At 37.7% G+C, this 27,271-nt stretch overlaps 2 protein-coding genes across 5 annotated transcripts in view; one reads left to right on the forward strand and one right to left on the reverse strand.

The window, feature by feature from the left end:
* Nucleotides 1–1,905: 1,905 nt before the first annotated feature.
* nmrk1.L (nicotinamide riboside kinase 1 L homeolog) lies at nt 1,906–22,467 on the reverse strand. 4 transcript variants are annotated; one of them, NM_001091357.1, is given in 10 exon segments: nt 1,906–2,780; nt 5,592–5,658; nt 6,802–6,908; nt 6,987–7,058; nt 7,490–7,652; nt 10,013–10,061; nt 16,688–16,778; nt 20,685–20,741; nt 21,010–21,236; nt 22,122–22,131. In NM_001091357.1, coding segments are annotated over 8 exon segments (606 nt in total). In that variant the 5' UTR covers nt 20,714–20,741; nt 21,010–21,236; nt 22,122–22,131; the 3' UTR covers nt 1,906–2,752.
* Nucleotides 22,468–22,759: 292 nt separating this feature from the next.
* Nucleotides 22,760–27,271, forward strand: part of ostf1.L (osteoclast stimulating factor 1 L homeolog) — a 28,496-nt gene continuing 23,984 nt past the window's right edge. Inside the window, 1 exon segment of the mRNA NM_001086942.1 lies at nt 22,760–22,900. Coding sequence (NP_001080411.1) covers nt 22,867–22,900 — 34 coding nt within the window. The 5' untranslated portion in view covers nt 22,760–22,866.

Consider the following 27,271-nt stretch of genomic DNA (forward strand, 5'->3'; position numbering starts at 1 on the left):
CATTTACTATACACAGGAGACAATAACATACGGGAAGTGCAGAAATGTTAACTAACCCAGGTCATTAAAGGGCATCTATCATAGAAAAATTGTCTCTCCTACTGAAGGTGCATTCCAATAAAGCACACACTTCAGTTGGGGGCAACTACTAATTTTGCAAGAAAATGCCTCTCAAGTGAGATATGCAGCTTGCATTGTAGCTGCCATAAAAAGATTGAGTGATTGATTTATAAATACTTTTAAGAAAACGATTTACATTTTTATCATTGTAATGTTAACCCATGGACTAGGGCCCTGCCGTGGGTATTTGGCAGGTTGCAATAGCAACAGTGGATGTGAGCATGGGTGCAGGTCGACCGGTCTGCAGTTTGTAGCTTATAAACTACAATCCTCTGCCTCACTTGCCACCAGGGTGTGGGTTCTGGCAAATGCCAGAGGGGCTACTGTAAGATGCCTTAGAAAGTGACTATTAAGTGGGCTGGTGGGGGCTGTTTGGACCTCTGTGTACTAGGAACTGCTATCCTTGGATGACATAACTTCTGGGTGTATAACAAAATAATTTTTGTTTTTATAGTGGCTATGGGGTTGTAGATAACTTCCATTTCAGAGTGTGTAGCTGCTCTGGTCTATTTTGTTAGATCCACAATGAGCGGCACACTTAAAGCAACAGTTCAGTGTAAAAATAAAAATGGGGTAAATAGATAGGCTGTGCAAAATAAAAAATGTTTCTTATATAGTTAGCCAATAATGTAATGTATAAAGGCTGGAGTGACTGGATGTCTAACATAACTGAATAGAACACAACCTCCTGCTTTTCAGCTCTCTAGCTGGAAAGGAAGAGAGCTGCAAAGTAGGATGTAGTGTTCTAGTTGTTATGTTAGACATCCAGTCACTCCAGCCTTTATACACTACATTTTTGGCTAACTATCAGCAACGTAACTAGAGGGGGGCAGGCCCTGGCACAGGATGTGCAGCCGGGCCCCCGCCCCCCTCCGTACGCCCGGAATACAATAAAGTCAGTGGTGTGCAAGCTGCCGGGGGCCCTGAGGGGGTGCGGGCCCTGGCCCAATCGCACCCCCTGCTCCCCGGTAGTTACGTAACTGCTAACTATATTAGAAACATTATTTATTTTGCACAGCTTATCTATTTACCCAGTTTTTATTTTATACTGAACAATTCCTTTAAAATAGCAAAAGTCCTCTTCCAGAACCAAAGTCAATCGAAAGAGAAAGTCTTTCAGTACACAGACCACGCAAGTAACAAATGTAAGATTTTTTTTTTATTTTTCAAATCTTGAACTGTTGTGTATAACAACAAAAATAGTTTGTCAGGTATCCGTGCCAGTAAAATGAACTTCTGTGAACTTCTGCTGTTGCAAGAAAATACACTTATAAGGAACGTAGCACATCAGGAAGTAAATGTCTTTATCCCAGCAGTCAGGGGTACTCATCCTGTGCACTGTTCTTATGAAAGCTGATATTCATTTATTCAATATTCTGGTGAATAAACAAGTTAATGCAAAGCTTCCCTTAATAACAGTGTTCGTAAAAGGTGCTCGTCTATCTACTCAAATTGTGCATTTGCAAAAGAATGAGGAAACAAAATAATTTGTATATTTTTAAGTAAAGTTTATTTTGCTTGGCACAATAGAAAAGAATGTGACATTATATCTTAGGTAACAAGTCTCCTTTAAAAAGTTGAGTTTCAGGTTGATTTATTGAAAATCCTACTAGTCCCTACCATCCATTCCACTTCCTGCTACCTCTTTTCCCAGGCTAAGCAGGAGAGCTGGTGGCACTGTAGGATAGGAACCAATCAGTACATAGGCTGACCTAAAAGGGAACTAAAGCCTGTCTTTGCTTGTGTGACTGCAGGGTTGTGATTGGCTATGCCCTCCTACTGTGCTTCTGGCAGGGACAGTTAGGACATGCCCACCCTCATTTGAAACAGGGACAGTGGCAGATCTATAGGGCTCCAATAAAGGGGCCATTTTTTAAAGTTAATTATAATATTAAGCCCAAAGTAAAACCAGCACCATATAGTATTCATTATTGCCTCAAATTAAGCATATATGTCTTCTTTAATAAAATTAATCATGTAAATTAAAAAAATAAATTTTCTTTACTTCAGAACTTCACTATAAAATATTTCAACAGCATGAGGAAATAATTTTCCATTTTGAAACACGTAGTGCCAGTGAAGTCAAACGTATATTTTGCCTTCGTAATATGCATTGTAATGTAGCATGCACAGTTTAGCAACAGAATCCATTGCTTTGAGTTTGTCGATTGTGAGTAAAATGGGGTATTCAAAATCATAGGGGCACATTAACTAAGCTCGAGTGAAGGATTAGAATAAAAAATACTTAGAATTTCGAAGGTCCCCATAGGATTTTTAGGCAATTTGGGATCGAAGGAAAACCGTTCGTTCGATGGATTAAAATCCTTCGAATCGTTCGATTTTTGCTACGATCGTTCGAACGAATTGCGGTAAATCCTTCGACTACGATATTCGAAGTCGAAGGATTTAACTTCGATGGTCAAATATCGAAGGTTAATTAACCCTCGATATTCGACCAATAGTAAATGTGCCCCATAAGATTCCTTACAACAGTTCAATATCATCTTCAAACATATTCCTATTCTTTTCTTCAGGACTCTCCATACATTGTGTTGGGACTTTGGTTTTCTGGATGCCTTTTTACACTAAATGAATATATCCTAGAGAAGGCGGCACACACTTTCTTTTCCTTTTAATAGCTTTCCTTGTGAACCGAGAAGCTGTAAAAAAACAAAATAACAATTCATTAATAAGCACCTATATAGCTTGTGTCTAAAAATATCTTCACGCAATGCAAGTAAAAGCAACCTATGAGTTTCTGCTATAGAAACAAGTAAACACAACATTCAACTCCATTTATTTTGTATAAAAGTAAGTAAAGTTTTACACCAAATTGGCGTAATGGAGTAAATTAAAATGGTATTTCTAAAGCTGTGAGAGTCTCCTTAAACTGGCCATAGAGGTGCATATTACAGCCTATGTCGGATGACCAACCATCTATGTCAATCTTCCGACAACAATGCTTGGTCCATTAATTGACAGGCAGCAATCGTACAAAAGTTATCGTGGTGGTATCCCATTGATATCTTCAGATAGGCAATACGTTCATAGCTCTTGGGTAGACAATAAAACCTTTATTGAGCCAAGTTTACCACAAAGATGCAGAACAATTTTTCAGGGGGGTCTACACCTCCCTTCGTCAGGTCACCTGATGAAGGGAGGTGTAGACCCCCTCTAAATATTCTTCTACATCTTTGTGTTAAACCTGACTCAATAAAGGATTCATTGCACAGCAAAAAAATGGTAGCGTGCTTTATCCATTTGTAAATTCTGCTATGTGATGTTGTGGCCGTGCGTCTAGGAATAGCACCACCGTGAAAACCAGCACCAGAGAAGTGTGAGTAGTGCTCCCTTTCCAAATATATCTTTGCATCTATAGCCAGCTTTACTCTGATTTTACACCATCTACCACCTGTGCTGGAATTGGGGAGGGATGCCATCCCTCCGCTTCTTTATTTCTGTTAAACAGCATCCCCTCTGGGGGATGCAAGAGTTTTGAATTACGGAACTTTTTAATAATACTGAAGCTTTCTTTTGCTCCTCCCCACTTCTGCATGCAAATAAAATAGAGAGGTAAAATATATTATAGTCAAATATATAGGGGATAAAAGGAGAGAAACAATTGCTAAAGATGTAGAAGTGTCATATACATGAAGACGGCAGAGGCACATGTATTTCTTAACCGTGTAATAAATGTACAGTTGACTGTAAAAGTCTGGTTTAAAATGAGGTCTGGGCATATACAGCAGTCAAAGCCAGAGTCATGTACATGCCCCCTTCTTGTGTATAGCAGATTAACCAAAACACCTTTACAAAAAAAAAAACTTACTAAAAAAACTACAATAGAGATTGTTTTGAATTTTGAATTTTTTTTATTTTAAAATACAATCAATATTTTCCTAGTTTCTTTGCCATTATAATGCACCAATTAGACGATGAGCTATGACACACAGCGTTCCTTGTAGCCAGCAACTTGTGGCTACAAAAAGGAAAAAAATACACTGCGATAGAAAATACTGAGAATTGTCATTGCTAAAACACACGTTATCAGTATTGTCTATTTTGTAGCTGCGACAAGTAACTGGCTACAAGTAGCTCCATGTGTCATGTCATTGCCCTAAACACCCTTCTTTCTTTCCCATAATAAGCAAGTAAATTTATTCAGGGTTCCTTATCTCCCTTTGAATAAACAAACTGCTCAGTCCCTAAGCCTAGGCTAGTGCCCAATGTTGTGGGTCATGGCCTTCAGGGAAATGCAGACTGAGAATCAATTCCTCTGCTGTTGCTCAATGTGCCTGCTCCATAAGTAAACCGTCTGGTTAGCACAAGCCCTATTCATCAAGCTCATGCTGAAAAGAGTTGTATACTGTCTTTTGAATAATACCAGAGCTGAGATTTTGTGCAATTGTGTAATTTTCTAAAGTGGATATATAAGTATATAAATACAGAAACCGTAGACTGCGTGTCAGTGTAAAGATATGGCTCATCAAGTAGCTGAAAATAAGGGTGCCCACAACCTGAACTAGTATGGGAAACCACAGGCCTAAACCATTGTTGACACTATCCTGTGTATCTATGTGTGTTTGCAAGAGCCTTTTGTGCAATAACATAGAGCAACATGCTTACAATGAATAGCACAAAAACAAACTGCTGTCAACACATATTTATGCTTAATAAGTTAACCCATTAAAAAGCATTATCTTATAAGAAGGACAGCAAATCGGGCAAGAATGATTGACTACCAGGTTTCTGTATACTACATCCTAGAATATAATTTTATGCAAAAGGCAATGACTGTTTCATACACTAGAAGGATGTAAAATTTAAAAAGATAGCAGAACAAAGCAGTACATAAAGAATAAAAGCTATAGTATTATTTACTAGAAGAGCGAAAGCAAAGATCCCAAAAAGATATTAAAGGGGAACTGTCGAAGCTGTGGAGCTAAAAATGAAGATGCAAACTAACAGTACAACATAAACGGAGCTTTATATGCAGATGAAATGGCATACTAAAATGAAACTGCATACGTTATTAAAAATATGGCTCAACATCTTTAAAGGAGAAGAAAAGGCATGTTTAATTTGACGGTGCCAAAAATTAAGCACCCCCAAGTAATTGTATCTACTTACCTGAAACCCTGGGCCGGTGTTCCTATCAGCAGAAAACTACTCCAGCCCGGGGTTATTCCAGCGAGCACTACAGAGTGATCGTGTCTTCCTGCTTCTCGTGGCTGCACATGCCCAGTACAGCAAAAGCCATACTGCTGTCTATTTCGTTGCCACTGAGAGATTTAAAGAAAGAAGAAGCAGGAAGACTCTCAGTGATGCTCGCTACAGTAACCCTCGGGGTGTCAGGTAAGTAGATACAATCACTTTGCGGTACCAAACTTTTGTTACCCCCAGTATAACATGCCTTTTCTTCTCCATTAATAAACTAATATTAGTAGTATTAAACTAGATCACATGCTTACCTATTTATTATATCAGCATAGACTGAAGACTGTATTTCCTCTTCTGATTTGGTTCCATCCAAATATACTAACAAGCAAAGAGAAAATTATGTTACTAAATGCTAGGTGGCAAAAAAGCAATTCAGTAGGTACTACATTTTCTGATTTCTTAATACAAACAATATGAGTATGGCCCAGAAGATTACAATATTAACATTTAGCAACTAATGTTGATGCCAAAAGAAATGCTTGTTATTATGTTTTTTCCAGCTTTATAGTTATTCCTTAATAGACAACTCTGCAAAAAAAAAAAAAAGTAATAATGCAAGCATTGTCTAGACATTAAACACAGGTTCAAAAGTACAGTATCAGTCATGAACTTGAAGATTAATCAGTAAGGTTCAGAGCTACTTCCTTCCGTCGTGCTGGGCTTTACTATAAAAAACCCCCATAAAAAGCATTTATTTTGGCATCAACATTAGTTACTAAAAAGTTGAGTGTGCCCCAAAAGATCAGAAAATATAGTACCCACTGATCTGCTTGTTTCTAGCACCTTGTATTTAGTACTTTTAGTAAACACCAGCCCAGTATAATACTATGGGTCCTGTGCTCCCCTGCAAACCATGTCACTGCAAGCAATATTCATCAAACTATCCATCAATTTTACAGTTCTAATCACACCTAGGCACACCTTCTACTAAAAGCAAGACCCTGGCATTCATCCTCCTCATAATGCACATGTTCTTGAAAATCATGCACATTCTCCGATCTCATACAAGATGGTACGGTAATAGTTATGATGAACAGTTTGATCAGAAACTTGGAGTTTTAAGAATTATCAAAAGATTCCTTCCTCCAAGGAGTTTGTATATTTCCCTGGCATCTGCATGGAAGACACTCCAAAAACAGACAGGTTATTTGGCTCCTGATAAATGATGGCCCTACTGAGTGTGAATGTGATAGGAACATTAGATTGTAAGCTCTGCTGAAGCAGGGACTGATCGAGTGAATGATGCATTGTTCTTGTAAAGAGCTCCGTAAATGTGTTGGCGCTATATAAATACCAGATAATCAAAATAATAAAACATTGGTTGCTGAAAACATTTTCCAAAAAATTCTGGACTTCTTAATGCTTATAAATTTCATGTCCATGCTCTTTTTCTGCTCTGGTGCTTTATATGTTTAGTAATTACTTATTTATAAAAATTAACAGAATTATATTCTTATTTACCAATTTCATTATTAGCTTCTTCCATTTCCTTCTTGTGCTTCAGATACATAGGCCACACATGTCCATCAAAATAACCTGGTGGGTCTGGTGGATTATAAATTCTCTGACTATTGTTAAAAGAAAAATGTATTTTTAAGTAGAATAAAAACAGAACCTTTACAAGCCTCCTTAGAGTTTACACATACCTTCTTCTCTTTTTGCTTTCCTCATATGGAATGATTAGGAAGTATTTTCTATTCAACACATTTTCCAGAGGCCTACAACAGTAACTTCTATAAGTAACAAATATATATTTACCAATACATCTGTGGCACACAGAACTTTGTAGAAAAAAATATGTATAAGCTATACTCATATCTTACTGATCTTGTTGTCTCTTAAGTTAAAAGGACAAAGAGGGAAAATTAAGCTACATGTTTGGTCCTTGTGAGGTAAATAATCAGGTTATCAGTATAACCCCGTCACCTCTTTGTTGTGGGATATTATTTGTGAACTGGTAAGCTTAACAAAAAAAAAACTAAAAACAAAATATGTTAACTTCTTTTTGGGTCTTGTATTATATTTTTGATATTGAGACTTTTTTATTTATACTTAATCCTAGTGGATATATCCATCGGTTGAAATGTTTTTATTAAATTAAGATAAAAAACAGTGGCTATCGTTTTTTTTTCTGCTTTTTCATACTTACTTGTAGTGGTATAAAAGAAACCCTTCAACTATTAAAAAGTATGCTTTTTTCTCACAAGCATGGTGCATTTCTTTATTTTCGTCCACAGTCAGGGTATCTTGAGATTGCTTTATCCAGGAATGTACAGCTGCCATCATTGTTTCCATGTCTAAAGCCTCAATCACTAAAAAATTATAAAGAATGTTTGATAATTACACACAATAAAAGCTGTTTAACAGAATGTATGGTTAGTTATTCTATTTAAAGGTATACAGGAAATGCTGAAAACAATTGATAATAATTGCAAATATAATTTTTAACATCTTATATATACAGTGAAAAAGAGCTAATGGTAATTCTGCATTATATAGTGACACCCTGAATGGTATTTCATTATGATTTCAAAGTGGCACACATTCCTTTTTAAAATGCTCTCATTTACGGTTTTATTCTCTTCCTATTTTTTTCCCCCCCAATTCCCTCTCAAGAGAAACCCTTACCTTTCCAAGCCTCAGAAGGCTCAGTTACTGACCACTGCTTTTCACTGCTCTAAACACCACTTCTCTTGGAAAGCCTCTAAACTTTCTAGGTTTCCCCTTTATCCACATGCAAATTACGCCCTGAATTCTTGCCATCATTCTGTTTACAATCTACAAACCTCACTTTACAATTCCCCTTTCAATGTTTCTCCACAAAATATCAGGGCCAATGTACCAAATAAATGACTTGTGGCATCTTAGGCACACTGTGGTATCTTATGTTCTGCTTTTGCATAATAAACAAGCACCAAAACAGATGTATGGATAGAACCACTAGTGGAGAGTTCCCCAATTTACACTATCCAGTTTTAGGCCAAATCTGCTCTGCTTATGGCATACAGGGCTTTAAGGAAATATCAACCCAAAAAATATATTTTTGCCTAATAAAATAAAAAAATATTCTAGGAAACTTTTCATTATACATTTCTATGGTGTTTAAGTTATTTGTATATGTATTGCTATTAAAAGCAGTGTGTCTGTCCATTCTTTTCTCTGCCTTGGTGGCTCAGACTGTTGATACAATGTAAGAAAAGGCAGCTGATTAACAGACCTATTTTTGCTGGGGAACTAAGACTTTTGCAACACTGTTTAAAACACAAAACCAGGAGTTAAGCAAATGCTGCTTTCAATAGCAATTGTTTTTACAAATAACTTTAAATGCACTGAAATTTTTGAAAAAATTATATTGGTATATTGGATAGTTTTTTAGAAGTATATTTTCTTTTATTCTGCAAATTTTTATTTTGGGGTTGACTTGCCCTTTAAAGGATATTTCATTCCCCTACCCTTCATAGTCCCCCCTCCCTGCTCCCCCCCCCCACACACAGAATCATCGCAGCAGAGCTCACGGGCACAATCTTCTTCTCTTCGGTCTTCTTTGAAAAGTAAGCGCCGTATTGGCACATGCGTAGTTGGAGCAGTCTTCTGCTTCTTGATAACTGTGCACGTGCCGAAAATTGCCAAAGGGAAGGAAGAAGATCCGAAGATTACCAAATCACTGGAAAATGGCAACCTTGAGCTCCGCTGCGCTGACTCTGCAACGCGGGGTAATTACAGGATATGGGGCATTTACAGATGTTAACACCTGTGCAGGGGGGGGGCAGGGAGGGGGGACTATGTAAGGTAGGGGGTAGGGGCTTTTATTAGTTGGGGGGGTTGAATTCTCCTTTAAGTATCAGGGAGTGCTGAGCCAAAAAAGTGGTATCCTGTTAAAAAAATCAGATAATGAAAATGTCACTGGTCTTTCTTGCTTTACTATATGTATTTTCCTTTATATCCTAAATGTTATTAATACAACTTTCATGGTTAACACTTTGCCTGCTAAAAAATAAGCCACCTGAATGCATCTTATGTTCACTGTTGGCTGTTCTTGACAGTTAAGAGCCCAAGTCTGCCAGCTTGTAGGAGCTACGTGTTTGGCATGCAAAGCGTTAAACCTATTTGTAACTAGAACCATTGCTTTCTCACATGTTTTGTCTTTTCTTTAAACCAGGGGTTCCCAACCTTTTCTACCCATGGGCCACATTCAAATGTATAAAATTGGAGAGCAACAAAAGCATGCCAAAAGTTCCTGGGGTGCCAAACATGGGCTGTGAGTGGCCTCTATGATAGTAGCCTCTGTTTGCAGTACACATGGTTCTTATGCAATTAAAACTTGCCGTCAAGCCAGGAATTAAAAAATTAGCACCTGCTTTGAGGCCATTGGGAGCAACAACTAATGGATTGGCAGACAACATGTTGCTCACGAGCCACTGGTTGGGGATCACGGTCACTAGTGAAATGCCAAAATTGGAACTGCCTTGAAATTTATAGGAATAAAAATAATTGAATTTGTCTGCATAATAAATAAGTACATATATTATAATGGAAATAACCACCAAAATATAACATTTTAAATTATGCAATTTCAGAGACAAACATATTGCACAATTCTCAAGGGGGATAAGGAAAATGATCCTCCCTTTTACATGTATCAATATATGTGGAGTCTCAGATATTCACTTACCATCAAACTGTTTAAATCCATTTTCATCTGTTTCGATGTATGAATCAGGCTGTTAAAATGTCAAAAAATAAACAAGATAAACCAAATACAAATAACAAATGGTTCACGTGCATACCAAGATATCTTCAATAAGGATATCTAAAAAGATCACAACACATCAAGCATAGGTCTCAGTTTGCCAAACATTAAAGGGGACCTGTCACCCAGACACACAAATCTGTATAATAAAAAGTCCTTTTCAAATTAAACATGAACTCCAATTTATATTTATTATTAAAGCATACATAGCTGTTGTAAGCTCATTTAAAAATCTCAGCTGTCAATCAAATATTGTCTGCCACTCCTCTATGCCCCGGGCATAGAGGCGGGGCAGACCATTACTTTCACTTTCCATTCAGCACTTCCTAGATGTCACTGCTCTCTACATATTCCCCCATTCTCTTTACAATTTAATTGTGTAACCAGGGCATGGGGATGGACATCAGGTCCCCATTCTGGTGCACAAACAAAATTCTGAGATGATGCAAGGCTTTTCTTAATAACAGTGTCCACAAAATGGCTGCTGCCTGCTTGCTATAATTTTGAAAAACCAGACTGAAGGAAGCAAGATTCAAATAATTTATACAGTGTAATTAAAGTTCATTTTACTTGACTAATGTGATAAAATAGGATTTTGAATAATTTATTTGGGTGACGGGTCCCCTTTAAGGTTATAGCAAAATATCAGGTCTATCAAAATATACAGTTTATTTAACCCTTTAAGTGCCAGCAGAATTTCACATTTTGGTTACGCGAAATGCCAGCCGTTTTTGAAACATTTTGTGCTCTCTCACTTTAGGGGCATTTTCTGAGGGGAAACCTATAGTTTACCTAGGAAAACTATACATTGTTTTTTTCGGTAGAAACTGAGCTTTCTAAATCTGCCTGAGTTTTCATGTATTTCCACCTGTGCAAAAAAATTTATAGTGCTAAATACCAAAAAAAAATGAAAAATTACCATTTTTCATCGTATATCAATTTATACCAGAAAAATATTTCATTTTACGGATGAAAATCCAACTGATTTGGAAAGCCTTATGTCTCTCGAACGTGCCAATACCAGATATGTATAGTTTTAGGGAGATTTAGGACTTCTGTACCTCAAAAACTCCCGGCAGTATATTGCCGAATTTTGAAAGCACTAAGGCAGAAAACGGCATGCTTTAGATTCCAAGGCAAAAACTCCTGAAACCGTAGGTTTACCCCAGAAAACCATACATTTTTGAAAAGTACACATTCTGCCGATTACAAAATGGGTAACTATGTCTCTCTACTCCCAACTACCAAACATAAAAGCTTGTCTGAACATAGCGGTTTTTCAAAAAAAAATTCAAAATTCTGAAAAATCATTTCAAAGGTTTTATTTTGCTGCTCCGCATATCCCAAACTATATTAGGTACCAAGAAAAAGCACCTGAAATATGATTGCCAGGGGTCCACTGAACAGTTTGATACCCATTATGCATAGGTTTACCAAAGTATCTGGCATTTAGAGACACCAATATGAAGTTAGCACATCCAAATTGATCAGCTACTGAGAAATCAACACATTGACTGCATTTTTTGTGGGGTAAAAACACAGAAATATATGTTTACCCCCCAAACCCATATATTTTTGGAAAGTACACATTCTACCGAATCTAAAATGGGTACCCATGCCTTTCTGCTCCAAACTACTGAGTCGCAAGGCTTTCCCACAATTGTCGGTTTTGGTGAAATATGTGAAAATTGCCTCAAACCTTCAACTTCTCAGCACCATATCACCCATGTATTGTTATGCACCAAGAAAAAGCACCCTAAATATGATTGCCAGGGTTCCTCCAAACAGTTTGGTGGCCATTGTTCATAGGTTTACCAAAGTATCTGGCATTTAGAGGCCCCAAAATGAAGTTAGCGCATACAAACAGTCCCGTGGGTAACTTCAGCTAATGAAAAATCAACACATTGACTGCATTTTTGTGGGGTAAAAACACAGAAATATATGTTTATCCCCCAAAACCCATATATTTTTGGAAAGTACACATTCTACCGAATCTAAAATGAGTACCCATGCCTTTCTGCTCCAAACTACTGAGTCGCAAGGCTTTCCCACAATTGTCGGTTTTGGTGAAATATCTGAAAATTGCCTCAAACCTTCAACTTCTCAGCACCATATCGCCCATGTATCGTTACGCACCAAGAAAAAGCACCCTAAATATGATTGCCAGGGTTCCTCCAAACAGTTTGGTGGCCATTGTTCATAGGTTTACCAAAGTATCTGGCATTTAGAGGCCCCAAAATGAAGTTAGCGCATACAAACAGTCCCGTGGGTAACTTCAGCTAATGAAAAATCAACACATTGACTGCATTTTTGTGGGGTAAAAACACAGAAATATATGTTTATCCCCCAAAACCCATATATTTTTGGAAAGTACACATTCTACCGAATCTAAAATGGGTACCTATGCCTTTCTGCTCCAAACTACTGAGTCGCAAGGCTTTCCCAAAGTTGTCGGTTTTGGTGAAATATCTGAAAATTGCCTCAAAGCTTCAACTTTCCAGCATCATATCGCCCATGTATCATTACGTATCACAAAAAAGCACCCAAATTGTGATTGCCAGGGGTCCTCCAAACAGTTTGGTGCCCACTGTGCATAGGTTTACCAAAGTATATGGCATTTAGAGGCCCCAAAATGAAGTTAGCACATAAAAATTGTCCTGTGGGTAACTTCAGCTAATGAAAAATCAGCACATTGTCTGCATTTTTGTGGGGTAAAAACACAGAAATATATGTTTACCCCCCAAACCCATACATTTTTGGAAAGTACACATTCTACAGAAACTAAAATGGGTACCCATGCTTTTCTGCTCCAAACTACTGAGTCGCAAGGCTTTGCCAAATTTGGCGGTTTTGGTGAAATATCTGAAAATTGCCTCAAAGCTTCAACTTTCCAGCATCGTATTGTCCATGTATCATTACCAGCATAAAGCATCCTAAATATAAACATACGGGTCTACTAAATAGTTTGATGCCCAATGTGCATAGATATACCAAACTATGTGGCGCACAGAGACCCCCAAATGACAATATGTATAGACATTTTCACGGCTGACGCGCTGGCTGCTGCAATATAAGCACCTGGTGTGTGTATTATGCGACATTAGACCCCCCTAACAGTACAGAGACCACAGAAAACCATATATTTTCAGAAAGTACACATTCTGACGAATCCAATATGGGTAAATAAGTGTTTCTACTACAAACTGCCAAACTGCAAAGCAATGCTGAACATAACGGTTTTTATCAAATTTCTGAAAATCGTCACAAAGCTTGAATTTTACTCCATTATATGCTCCACGTTTCGTAACGTATCAGCATAAAACATCCTAAATATGAACGCCAGGGGTCTACTGAACACTTTGATGCCCAATATGCATAGATATACCAAACTATGTGGCGCACAGAGACCCCCAAATGACAATACTGTATATACATTTTCACGGCTGACGCGCTGGCTGCTGCAATATAAGCACCTGGTGTGTGTATTATGCGACATTAGACCCCCCTAACAGTACAGAGACCCCAGAAAACCAGATATTTTCAGAAAGTACACATTCTGACGAATCCAATATGGGTAAATAAGTGTTTCTACTACAAACTGCCAAACTGCAAAGCAATGCTGAACATAACGGTTTTTATCAAATTTCTGAAAATCGTCACAAAGCTTGAATTTTACCCCATTATATGCTCCACGTTTCGTAACGTATCAGCATAAAACATCCTAAATATGAACGCCAGGGGTCTACTGAACACTTTGATGCCCAATATGTATAGATATACCAAACTATGTGGCGCACAGAGACCCCCAAATGACAATAGTGTATATACATTTTCACGGCTGACGCGCTGGCTGCTGCAATATAAGCACCTGGTGTGTGTATTATGCGACATTAGAGCCCCCTAACAGTACAGAGACCCCAGAAAACCAGATATTTTCAGAAAGTACACATTCTGACGAATCCAATATGGGTAAATAAGTGTTTCTACTGCAAACTGCCAAACTGCAAAGCAATGCTGAACATAACGGTTTTTATCAAATTTCTGAAAATCGTCACAAAGCTTGAATTTTACCCCATTATATGCTCCACGTTTCGTAACGTATCAGCATAAAACATCCTAAATATGAACGCCAGGGGTCTACTAAATAGTTTGATGCCAAATGTGCATAGATATACCAAACTATGTGGCACACAGAGACCCCCAAATGACAATAGTGTATATACATTTTCACGGCTGACGCGCTGGCTGCTGCAATATAAGCACCTGGTGTGTGTATTATGCGATATTAGACCCCCCTAACAGTACAGAGACCCCAGAAAACCAGATATTTTCAGAAAGTACACATTCTGACGAATCCAATATGGGTAAATAAGTGTTTCTACTACAAACTGCCAAACTGCAAAGCAATGCTGAACATAACGGTTTTTATCAAATTTCTCAAAATCGTCACAAAGCTTGAATTTTACCCCATTATATGCTCCACGTTTCGTAACGTATCAGCATAAAACATCCTAAATATGAACGCCAGAGGTCTACTGAACACTTTGATGCTCAATATGCATAGATATACCAAACTATGTGGCGCACAGAGACCACCAAATGACAATAGTGTATATACATTTTCACAGCCGACGCGCTGGCTGCTGCAATATAAGCGCCTGGTGTGTGTATTATGCGACATTAGACCCCCCTAACAGTACAGAGACCCCAGAAAACTATATATTTTCAGAAAGTACACATTCTGACGAATCCAATATTGGTAAATAAGTGTTTCTACTATAAACTGCCAAACTGCAAAGCAATGCTGAACATAACGGTTTTTTATCAAATTTCTGAAAATCGTCAGAAAGCTTGAATTTTACCCCATTATATGCCCCACATTTCATAACGTATCAGCATAAAACATCCTAAATATGAACGCCAGGGGTCTACTGAACACTTTGATGCTCAATATGCATAGATATACCAAACTATGTGGCGCACAGAGACCCCCAAATGACAATAGTGTATATACATTTTCACAGCTGACGCGCTGGCTGCTGCAATATAAGCACCTGGTGTGTGTATTATGCGACATTAGGCCCCCTAACAGTACAGAGACCCCAGAAAACCATATATTTTCAGAAAGTACACATTCTGACGAATCCAATATGGGTAAATAAGTGTTTCTACTACAAACTGCCAAACTGCAAAGCAATGCTGAACATAACGTTTTTTATCAAATTTCTGAAAATCGTCACAAAGCTTGAATTTTACCCCATTATATGCCCCACATTTCGTAACGTATCAGCATAAAACATCCTAAATATGAACGACAGGGGTCTACTGAACACTTTGATGCCCAATATGCATAGATATACCAAACTATGTGGCGCACAGAGACCCCCAAATGGATATATAGTAGATAAAATTTACAAGGCAAAACAAAATAAGGCAGTAAAGAGTGAAATGAAAAAAAATCCAATAAAACCACAAAAATCAATGTTTTTTTTCCAGAATAGTGTTATCGGCCATCAGAATCACAGTTTGAATATTTTAGCTGGGCCAAACAGGTTATATGGCTAGAAACAAGTGAACACAACATACGCAGAGCTGAAAATGCAATAAAATGGCTAAAAATTCAATAAAATGGCTAAAAATGCACCAAAATACCCAAAATTGCAATATAATCACCGAAATAACATACAAAAGATATTGCACAGTACGGTTAGCGAATACGCTATTCATAATGGCAATAAAACATTTTTTTCAGCAAAAAAAAGAGACGATGCGATAAGAAAAAAAAAAAAAAAGCCACAATGCCATGTATGTGTGTGTGCGTGTGTACAAATGGTAAATTACATGTTATGTGCACGTGTGTGCGTGTGCACGTGTGTGTAAGTGCAGTGAGTGTAAGTGACCCCCCCAATCCCCAAAAATGTATGTGTAAGTGTGTGTAAGTGTGAATCTAAGTGTGTATTACTGTAATAAGTGTGTGTTGGTGTGTTTGTGTGTGTAATTGTTGCACTAACCTGAAAAAGTCGCTGAAGACTGTTGCACCCGATGTGGAGGCGTCCCAGGAAGACATCTGCGACGATCTGCGTGTCTCTGTGCTGTGGGGGCGGAGCTGGATGGCGCAGTGCAGGCTGCAGCAGCAGGACACGTAAGGAACACGTGCCTGCTGCTGTTTTTGGGCCCCTGGGCGATCGCGCCCCAGGGGCCACTCGATCCCCTGCTCTGCTCGTTGCCTAGGGGCAGGGGATCGAAGCGGAACGGAGCGAGCGGCTCTAACAGCCGCTCCTCCGCTCCAGAACCCGGAAGTGCTGCAGAACGTAGAATCTACGTTCTGTGGCATTTCAAGTTACTTTTCCACAGAACGTAGATTCTACGTTCTGTGGCACTTAAAGGGTTAAGGCTTAAAAGGGGTAGTAAACTCCTTAGCTCTACATGAGTGCAGTAAATAGGGCTTGTGTCTATACTTTTTTCCTATTTGCCATTATGGTATTCATTTTTTTGAAGCTACTTTATTTTTGTCATTGTGAGGTAAAGTACACATGAATGCACAGGAATTATTTGTATAATATAATGTATGTAAAACATTCATAAGCAATACAGTACCTTAAAATAGTCATCCTGGCAAATTAGAGTACAGTTTGGCAGAACTTTCAGAAGCCTATTAGCGAGGGTTGTTTTCCCACCATTTGTTATACTGTAACAATGACAAATATATAAAAAAAATAGAACTCACATTTTTTTTTTTATTTTTTTTTTTGCAATGATACAGTAAGCCTACCCCAAAGTGCTCTAACCAGACCTGTGGAGTCGGAAGCAATTTTGGGTATCAAAGTCGCCAAAATGTACTGACTCCAACTCCAACTAACTTTAAAAACAAGCACTGAAAATACTTAAATCAGATTTAAGAGCCTTTATAAAGGAAAATATGGCAGACGCAATTTGGTTTCTAAAAACAATACTTACGTTGGATTGTTGGATTGGATTGTATTTAACAGCTATTCGACAGCTATATGCCAGGTTCAATTAATATATAAGTTGTTTTAGGTTTTCCAATTGTTGGATGTAGTTTAACTTTGACTTTGGTTTAGAATAACCAAAGGAAGCTGCTTATATTTTTGAGCTTTGGCAGTGATAAAATGCCTTGTATGTTGTGTAATTAACATGGAAAATACATTAGTATATAAAAGGAACAGTAACACCAAAATATGAAAGTGTTTTAAAGTAATTAATATATAATATACTGTTAGCATGCATTGGTAAAAGTTGTGTGTTTGCACAGGATACATAACAAATAACAGATAAAACATTTTTGTATTGGACAGGGCAAGAAAAGGCACAGGATACATAGCACATAATAGATACATATTATGTGCTATATATCCTATGCCTTGTTTCCTTTTTCCAGCTTGAAGAACAGCCCCCATGGTTACACAGCAGCTTGTTTATATAAACTATAGTAATCTTTCTGAAGCAAACACGCTAGTTTTACCAGCGCAGAGCAACAGTACATTCAATTTTAATTACTTTGATACACTTTCGGTTTTTGTTGCTACTGTTCCTTTAAACCCTCGTTAATCAATAATCCCCTTCCCTCCATTGCCCCCCCCCGCTTTCTCCTTCCATAGTACCTTACTTGAAAATAAGTGCCCCTGGCATTAATGTTAGCAAATTCATGCAGAGTAGTGCAGCGGAGCTCATGGGCACCATCTTCAGTATCTTTGGATTCCTCGCAGAAGTGAGCCGCGGCACAGAGCTTATTCACGCATGCGCTGGAAAGCTATGAAGATTGCCAAAGCAAAAGCGCCCAAGAGTTCCACTGCTCATGGAAAAAATAGAAATTTCGATAAATTATTTTTAATTATTAGTAAATAACCCCCTAAGTATGATGTGGAGAGCGATATTCTGAGACAAGGTGCAATCAGTTTGAATTATTTGTGGGTTTTGAGCCATTTAGCTTTTTATTCAGTAGCTCTCTGGTTTGCAAGTTCAGCAATCTGATAGCTAGGGTCCAAAGTACCATAGCAACCATGCATTTATTTGAAAAAGAGAACGGAATATGAATAGGAGAGGACCTGAATAGAAAGATGAATAATAAAAAGTAGCAATAGCATTAACTATGTAGCCTTATAGAGCTTTTGTTTTTAAATGGGGTCAGTGACCCCCTCATTTGAAACCTGGAAACAGTCAGAAGAAGGCAGCAAATATTTCAAAAACTATTAAAAAGAAGGCGAATTGAAGTTGCTTAGAAAGAGACATTTTATAACATAATAAAAGTTAACTCAAATGTGAATCACCCCTTTAATTACAAAAAATATATTTATACGGAAATCCATTATTCAGAAAGCTCAATATTATGGGAAGACATCACCTATAAAGTCCATTTTAAACAAATAATTCTAAATTAAAGGGGACCCGTCACCCAAAAAAATTATTCAAAATTCTATTTTATCACATTAGTCAAGCAAAATGAACTTTAATTACACTATATAAATTATTTTAATCTTGTTTCCTTCAGTCTGGGAATTCATAATTATAGCAAGCAGGCAGCAGCCATTTTGTGGACACTGTTATTAAAACAAGTCTTGTATCATCTCAGAATCTTGTTTGTGCACCAGAATGGGGGGACCTGATGTCCATCCCCATGCCCTGGCTACACAATTAAACGGTAAAGAGACAGGGGGAATGTGGGGGAGACAGGGGGAATGTGGGGAGAGCAGCGATTTCTAGGAAGTGCTGAATGGAAAGTGAAAGTAATTTTCTGCCCCGCCTCTATGCCATTGGCATAGAGGAGGGGCAGACAATATTTGATTGACAGCTGATATTTTTAAATGAACTTACAACAGCTATGAATGCTTTAATAAAAAATAGAAATTGGATTTCATGTTCAATTTGAAAAGGACTTTTATTATACAGATTTTTGCGTCTGGGTGACAGGTCCACTTTAAAAAAGATTTTCCTTTTCTCTGTAAAAATAAAACAGTGCTTTTTGCCTGTCCTAACTAAGTTGCATAAATCCATATTGGTGACAAAGTAATGTTTAAATAATTTTAAGCAGAATAAAAGGGGTGGTTCACCTTTAAGTTAGCTTTTAGTATGTTATAGAATGGCCATTTCTAAGCAACTTTTCAATTGGTCTTCATTTAGTTTTTATAGTATTTTAATTTATTTGCCTTTTTCTTCTGACTCTTTCAAGCTTTAAAAGGGGGTCACTGGCCCCATCAAAAAACAAATGTTCTGTGAAGCTATTTCCTATTACCAATCTTTCTATTCAGGCCCTCTCCTATTCATATTCTAGTCTCTTGATCAAATTAATGCATGGTTGCTAAGGCAATTTGCACACTAGCAACCAGACTGCTGAAATTGCAAACTGGAGAGCTTCTGAATAAAAAGCTAAATAAATCAGAAAACCACAAATAATAAAAAATAAAAACCATTTACAAATTGTCTCAGAATATCACTCTCTTCATCAAACTAAAAGTTAACTCAACCCCTTTAAAGTGGACCTGTCAGCCAGACATAAAAAGTTGTACATTAAGGGGCAGATTTATCAAGGGTCGAATTTCGAGGGTTAAACCCTCGAAGTAAAATCCTTCGAATTCGAAGGATTTACCGCAAAAGCTTCGATCGGACAATCGAATAAAAAAATCCTTCAAATCGAACGATTTTAAGCGATTGATCAAAGGATTTTTATTCGACCACAAAAAAAAAACTTAGAAAAGTGCTGGGGAAGGTCCCCATACGTTAACATTGAACCTCTGTAGGTTTAAAGTGGCGAAGTATGAAGTCGAAGTATTTTTTAAAGAGACAGTACTTCGACTATCGAATGGTCGAATAGTTGAACGATTTTTACTTCAAATCATTCGATTCGGTCGAATTTGACCAATTCGATAGTCGAAGTACCCAAAAAAATACTTCGAAATTCACATTTTTTTTCCATTCAAATTATTCCCTCGAGCTTAGTAAATCTGCCCCTAAATGTTGTTTTCAAATTAAACATGAAACCAAAATTATTTTTTTATTTAAGCATTCATAGCTGTTGTAAACTCATTTAAAAATCTCAGCTGTCAATCAAATATTGCCTGCCCCTCCCGGGCCAGGCGATTACTTTCACTTTCCATTCAGCACTTCCTAGATGTAATTGCTCTCCCCACATACCCCCCGGTTCTCTTCAACATTTAATTGTATAACCAGTGCATGGGGATAGATATCAGGTCCCCCATTGTGGGGCACAAACAAGATTCTGAGATGATACAAGGCTTGTCTTAATAACAATATCCACAAAATGGCTCCTGCCTGCTTGCTATAATTAAGAATTCCCAGACTGAAGGAAACAAGATTCAAATAATTTTTACAGTGTAATTAAAGTTCATTTTGCTTGACTAACATGATAAAATAGGATTTGGAATTATTTTTTGGGTGATGGGTCTCCTTTAAGGTATACTGATAAATTACAGAAATATCCCTCATACAGAAAATGTCCCAAGTATTCTGGATAATAGATCCTATATTATACAACAATTAACACACAAAGGACATTTTCTAGTCAAGTGGACATTACAGGCCTGATGTGTTGCAACCATTATACTTCATGTGAACTTACCCACTAATTCCAATGATGAACTGTTTCATCGTTTACACGAGAGGAATGGTTGTTATTCTGTGTGCATAAGAAAACATCATCATTTGCCAATTCATAACATACAAAGAGATATTTGTTAAACAATTTAAAGGAGCTATATTCCCTCTGGCATATTTTTTTTTTTGTGCTCCTTTCCCATAACAAGGGAGGGTACCTGAAGAATTACCTATACACCTATTTAATGGAAGAAGAGTGCATTGTTATGAATGAAACCCTAGCTCTCTGGTAAAACAAAACCAGGGCATTCCACACAACATGCAAGAACAACACACGATCTTGGCCTTACCGATGGTCAGAGGTTTTCTGTAAACGTAATGCTGGCCTTTCCAAGCAGATTCATCACCCTGTTATTAGCTAAGAGGGGCTTCATCAAATGTTGGGCATCAAATAAAAACAGAGCCAAAAAGTCCATAAATCATTTTTCATTGAGGCAAGAGCTGTATTGCGCAGGCACGAATTTGTAGAGTAACCGTCAAGTGATCTGCTAGCGAAGTTCTCTTTTCACTTTTGCACCTAAATGTATTCATTTGAATGCATTTAAAAAGAGGGTAGATAATATTGAGTGCAGTATTATAGCTAGTAATATACCAGCACTGCACTCCATCACTTGTTTTATAAAAGTCTTGAATAAAAATGTTTCTGGTATTAAAGTCTAGTTCACTAAAGGGAACTTGTCATTTGAAAAACATTTTCCCTAACTGAAGTGCAGGAGGCCAATCTGTGGCACAGAGAACAATAATAGTGTGAGAATGTTACTTGTATTGCATAAATTCCCTGCTCCCTTTAGTTTATACTCACACGAGTCTCTGAGTTCTAGTTCAGCAACACCACTGCATGTGTAATATTGTTTGGACCTATTTTCCTGAAGCAGTGGAGCACTAGACTTGTGTATTACCTTCTAAATATAGACTTAAATAACTTTAAGTGGTTATATTCATAAACATCTGAATCTCACAACATATCAAAGTTAGTTAGCCTGGAATGCCTTCTGTAAGTTTACAGTATCATCCACACCACATTCAACAAAACTCCAAGTGAGGTTATTAAAAATATAATCTATTTGAACTACTTAATACGAGTCTACGCACCCTGGAAACAATACTGTGACAGATGTAGTCTTGAGAAAGTGCCCAGAAGAGGCACTAAACATGTAGACGTATGTGATAGTATTAAATAAAGCCTCCTGCATGTATAATCTAAAGGTAGTGGATAATTAAGCAATAGCAATGATATACACACTATTAGGCATTTTTTTTATAGAGATGAAAAAATTGAACTACAACTCTCAGCAAAACCAAAAGATCCTGATAGTTATAGTTTATGGATTAACTGCAGAAACAAATGTCAGCCCCCCACATCCCATAGCAGTAGTACAATTAAATACCAGTAATTACATACCAGATGCAGCAGGACGAAAGGTTGCAGCACTGCCAGGTTAGAACTTCTGCAAAGTAGAGTAGGCGGAAAAGGATGTTTTTACCACGCCCCTCAGTCCCATTGCATGCTGGGTATTGTAGTTTTACCTTAACCTTGGCAGTAGGCAAAATGATAAACAAAAACTACTTTACCCAACTTCCACTGACAGATCAGGTACATGGGGGTGGGGGTTAGTCTATGGTTTCCAAAAGTACACAACAGCATTAAAATAGTATCCCAATTTGGAGGAAAAGCCCAAGAGTGGACATCCCTGGGAGGAGGCTAAATGGGGGAGATGGGACCTGTCAGGGAAAAAAAGTTATAGAAGATGACATAAATGAAAGGGCAGACAGCGAGGAGAGAAGTACGAGAATATCTCAACGTTAGACGTGCGATAAGGATTTCTTAGCAACACAGAGACAACACAGAGACTACACAGGGAGGAGAGACATGGATGTCCTAAAATGGACACCGTACAGAATTCTTGAAAGGCCCAATTGTTTATGGGCGCAACCATCCGCAGCATGGAATGACATTTAAGTGTCCGTGCTTGCGTGGAGCTCCACCCCCATCTCTAGTGACGGCCTCTCCCTATACTTCCTCATTCGAGAGACTGAAGCCACCCTGTGCTCTACAATCGTCCGCCTTACTGTCTATTTACCTTATCATCTCCTCTCCTGCTTGAGAGGACACTGTCCGGCCTGTGAACTAAAGGAAGTGGGAGAACATGTCTAAACCTCCGCCTAAACCCGTGAAACCAGGTAAGTTGAGGCCCGCCTCCCACCTCCACTGCTGCTTCTGTCTCTCTAGAAGGAAATGGAGAAGGCTTGCTCGTACTTATGCACAGGGGCTTTAGGGATCGGCAAACTCGGCAATTGCTTAGGGCGTTTACTTCCCAAGTTGGAACCCAGACCTTTATACTTTGTTCCTGTTAAGTCCCTTTTTCACAGGTTGACCCATCTCACAAGGGAACAGGTAAATGCATGTGTCCCCCAATATACATACATATGTGTATTCTGTGCAGTAAAGTATAATGATCGCACTTCCTCTTTCATTCACAATGATTGTTGGATTCTGCTGACCAATCCCCTTCAGCCTTCAGCTTTCATAAACCTCCTGCAGCCAAGAGATCTGGTCATGTTTCTGCTTTTCCACCTTATTTATATTGAAGTCCGATTTTTATTAGGAAAGTAAAACTAGTCCAAATCAGCCCTCTGAACAAGACACATTTATTAGGGTTAAAAAAAAAAGCTGCAGAAACTTCTGATCCCAATAATAGGTCTTCTTTTATTTGCCCAATATACCATTTTCAGGGCTTGTACACATGAGCATTTTGCTTGTGCATTAACGAAGCCAATTCATTCCAATAGAGTTTGTACTGAAGGGGACACACTGATTTTCAGCAATAAGGATTGGTGTTATTATGTAGGTTGTTGAATCCAAGAAACTGCCTTGTCATTTATGATGTTGCTGTCATTTTGCAAATAATTTCCAATTATCAAGGAGTTAATGGGACCCCTAATGAAGTTAGCATTAATACAGCACTAAATGCAGTTTACTTTTCTATGCAAGACTGTTTATGAACAGACTATAAACATATATGCAAGGTTTCATAAACCTACAAACAGTGTTAAAGGGGTTGTTTACCTTTAGGGTCACACGCTCAGATTCAGGGAGATTAGTCACCCGGCGACTAATCTCCCTGAACTGCCCCCCCCCCCGCTGGCTAGAATGTAAATCGCTGGCGGTATGGCACTCGGAGTGATTCGTTTTTCAAAGTTGCCGCACGAGGAAACTTCAGGCAACTTCGGGAAACGAAGCACTCCGAGTGCCACCCCGACGGCGATTTACATTTTAGCCGGCGGGACTAATCTCCCTGAATCTGAGCGTGTGCCCTGACCCCTAAATTAACTTTTAGTAGGATGTAAAGAGTGATATTTTAAGACAGTTTGCAATTGCTTTTTATTTTTTAGTATTTGTTTTTTTTACTCGGGGGACCTCCACAAAAACATAACTTAAGCTTTTTGAAAATTAAACATAATTTCAAGCAACTTTGCAATATACATCATTTGAAAAATATGCAGACTTTTTATGATTTTAATGGTTTCCTAGCCCCCTGCTCTTCTGCTGATCTCCCTGACTACTTTGCTGAGCTGGCTGACTACTGTTATCAACAGCCAACTGTCCTTAGACTGCATTCTCCAAACCCCACAATTCCCTGCAGATTTGATTTCAATAAGGAAAGGAACATCATAGTGCAATGCATTGTGGGATATGTAGTTCCTGCATGCAGTCTGTAAGCTGTGAAGAAGTTGTTACAATTTGTAACATCAGTGTTTTAGTCCCACCTTCCATGCCAGGATTTGAAATGATGCAGAAAGAGAAGAACTGTTAAACAGCTGGATTTCAGCATAGAAAATGGCATTTTTTCATACTTTTTGAAGAAACGTGTAACTTTGATGGGTATATTTGGGGTTTCTGTGTTATGTGGGCCTCTTTATCAAATTTCTGGTTTGGAAGCCAGAGTTCCCCTTTAATTAGCTTTTTATTTAGCAGCTCTCCAGTTTGCAGTTTAAGCTGCTAGGGTCCCAATTACCTTAGCAACCATGCGCTGTATTGAATAAGAGACTGGAATATGAATAACAGAGGGCTAGAATAGAAATATGAGTAATTAAAAAGTAGCAATAACAATTAATTGTTAGCCTTACAGAGCATTTGTTTTTAGATGGGGTCAGTGACCCCCTATTTGAAAACTAGAATGAGTCAGTAGAGGAAATCAAATAATTCAAAAACAATAAACTATAAATAGTAAAGACCAATCGAAAAGTTGCTCGAAAAATTGACCATTCTATAACATACTAAAAGTTTACTCCCCTTTAAGTTGCACCAGTGCTCTTGGCTATTGCAAGCGATCAGATCTTTGCAGTCATTTTAACCTGGTAGAATGATCATTTGGTTGGTTCCTATAGGCAACTGCACTTGTGCTTTTTAGCATAAATAAGCCCTTAGAGCCTTTTCATGTCTCATTTAATTGTAACAGTCAACAAACATTCTGTAAAAGAGAAATGATCCATTGTCCTGCATCTAGATCAAAGATGGTAACAAAATACTTCGACAGTGCTGGCCAAAAATGATAAAATGCAAGGGATTACCTAATACATCTGATTTTGTTTTATATTTTATCATATACCACATTCAGATGTCCAGAGCTTTTTACATGATTTTAAGGACTCATATTTTGTTCAGGATTTACCGGTAGCTGAATTCTTGAAATGGTGCATCCCTAGAAAATACCACATATTGGGACTGATTAACAGTGCAGTTACCAATAGCAACCAGTCAGCAATTGGTCTGCTACAAGTTGGAAATGACAGCAGACATCTCATTGGTGGTGCAGATAGCTGCATTAATGCTGTTATTAAATCAGCAGCACTGAATTGCTGCTGTGCTGATTATGGCTGCAGGTGTACAATGATGTAGACTACTTCTATACTGTATTTATATATGATAGTTGTGTGTAGCCTTGCTACTGTATACTAGAGGTATGGCGCGCACACACTCTCATACTCTCTTATAATTTTAGTGGATGGATGTGGAGTTTAGAATTGCTGGTCATGAGCAACATTATACTCATGTTATTCACTTAAAACAATACAACATGCTCTGATTTCAAATATTTTTAGACACAATCTGAGCTTGTATTCAAGCTTGCACAACTTGTATAATGTGCTAGCAGAACTGTAGGCGGAAATGAGTTGTCACTATCGACTTACGGTAAACATGTTTTAACCCTATATGTAAAAATTCCCTAAAGCGTGCAAATTTCAGAATGTCATTTATTGGGCCAGGGAGAAAATCGTGTTGACTGGAGAGACGATAAGCCCAATATGCAGAAAGCTCCAAATTCTTGGAAGGCCAGCTCCCATAGTGTCCATTTTAGTAAATCTGTTTTTTTCTTTTACAAGTATAATTACCTTTTTCTCGTTTTTATTTAATGTTTTTAAGTATTTTTTAGTAGACTAAGGTATGGTGCTAAACCCTTATCTGGAAAACCCCTGGTCTCATGCCTTCCATATCTGCTTGTGAGTATTTATCTTAAACGTAGTTAGCTGATATACATGTGCTTACTGTAAGGGCTAACATATTTCCATGGTGCTTGGTCCTACAACCTGTACCATGTTAATGTTCTAAGGTGCTAGAAATTACAATGCAACTCTACAGGGGGTATTTACCAAAACTCTAATTTTTCAAATATTTTTATTAAAACAGTCAACTCCCATCCACAAATTTAATTAATTTATCAAATAATCAGATCGAAAAAGTCAGTGCAGGAAGAGACTCAATAAAATCGTATGAAAATTCAGATTGTATCATACGATCTTTTCAAGTTGTTGCCCAAAAACCCAGACTTTTATCAGATTATCCAGTACAGATCACAATGTCAAGAAACATCTTCAGGAACCTCTGCCATTGACTTCTACATGACCTTGAAAGGTTTTAGCTGGTAGTATTTTTGGATTCAGAATTTTAGCAGCTTTGGGGTATAATAAATCTCTAAAAAAAATTAGTTTTCCCCTTTAAAAACTCAACCCAAAAAAATTGAGCCTTCATAAATAGGCCCATACATGCTCAATTTTACAACCTGACAGAATATAATTGAATCTATATAAGTGATGCTTTTATGTGGGCTGAAACCTGCGTCTTAAATGTGCCCATAAGGGGTTACAGAAATCCTCATTGATTTCTGATAAATATGCTTACATTTGACAATAGGCATTATGTTATTCACTATATATTTTTCAATACGGGCTAGATTATTCAATACAGGTATGGGACCTGTTATCCAGAATGCTTGGGACCTGGGGTTTCCCTGATAATGGATCTTTCCATAACTTGGATCATCATACCTTAAGTTTACTAGAAAATCATGTAAACATTAAATAAACCCAATAGGCTGGTTTTGCCTCCAATAAGAATTAACTATATCTTAGTTTGGATCAAGTACAAGGAACTGTTTTATTCTTATTACAGAGAAAAAGGAATTCATTTTTACAAAATTTGGGTTATTTACTGAAACATCCCAGAAAACCCCAGGTCTCAAGCATTCAGGATAGCAGGTCCCATATCTTTAC

Source organism: Xenopus laevis, chromosome 1L (genome assembly GCF_017654675.1).
Source record: "Xenopus laevis strain J_2021 chromosome 1L, Xenopus_laevis_v10.1, whole genome shotgun sequence".
Lineage (NCBI taxonomy): Eukaryota > Metazoa > Chordata > Amphibia > Anura > Pipidae > Xenopus > Xenopus laevis.

Bases quoted from the DNA above. Each gene is read 5' to 3' on its own strand.
- nmrk1.L (XM_018244144.2), bottom strand. From the start codon at position 20,713: ATGAAACAGTTCATCATTGGAATTAGTGG. The intron at 7,653-10,012 runs GTAAGTGAATAT...ATAATTTTTTAG, and splicing joins TGGATTTAAACAGTTTGATG to TGATTGAGGCTTTAGACATG. The intron at 5,659-6,801 runs GTAAATAAGAAT...TTTGCTTGTTAG, and splicing joins AGAAGCTAATAATGAAATTG to TATATTTGGATGGAACCAAA.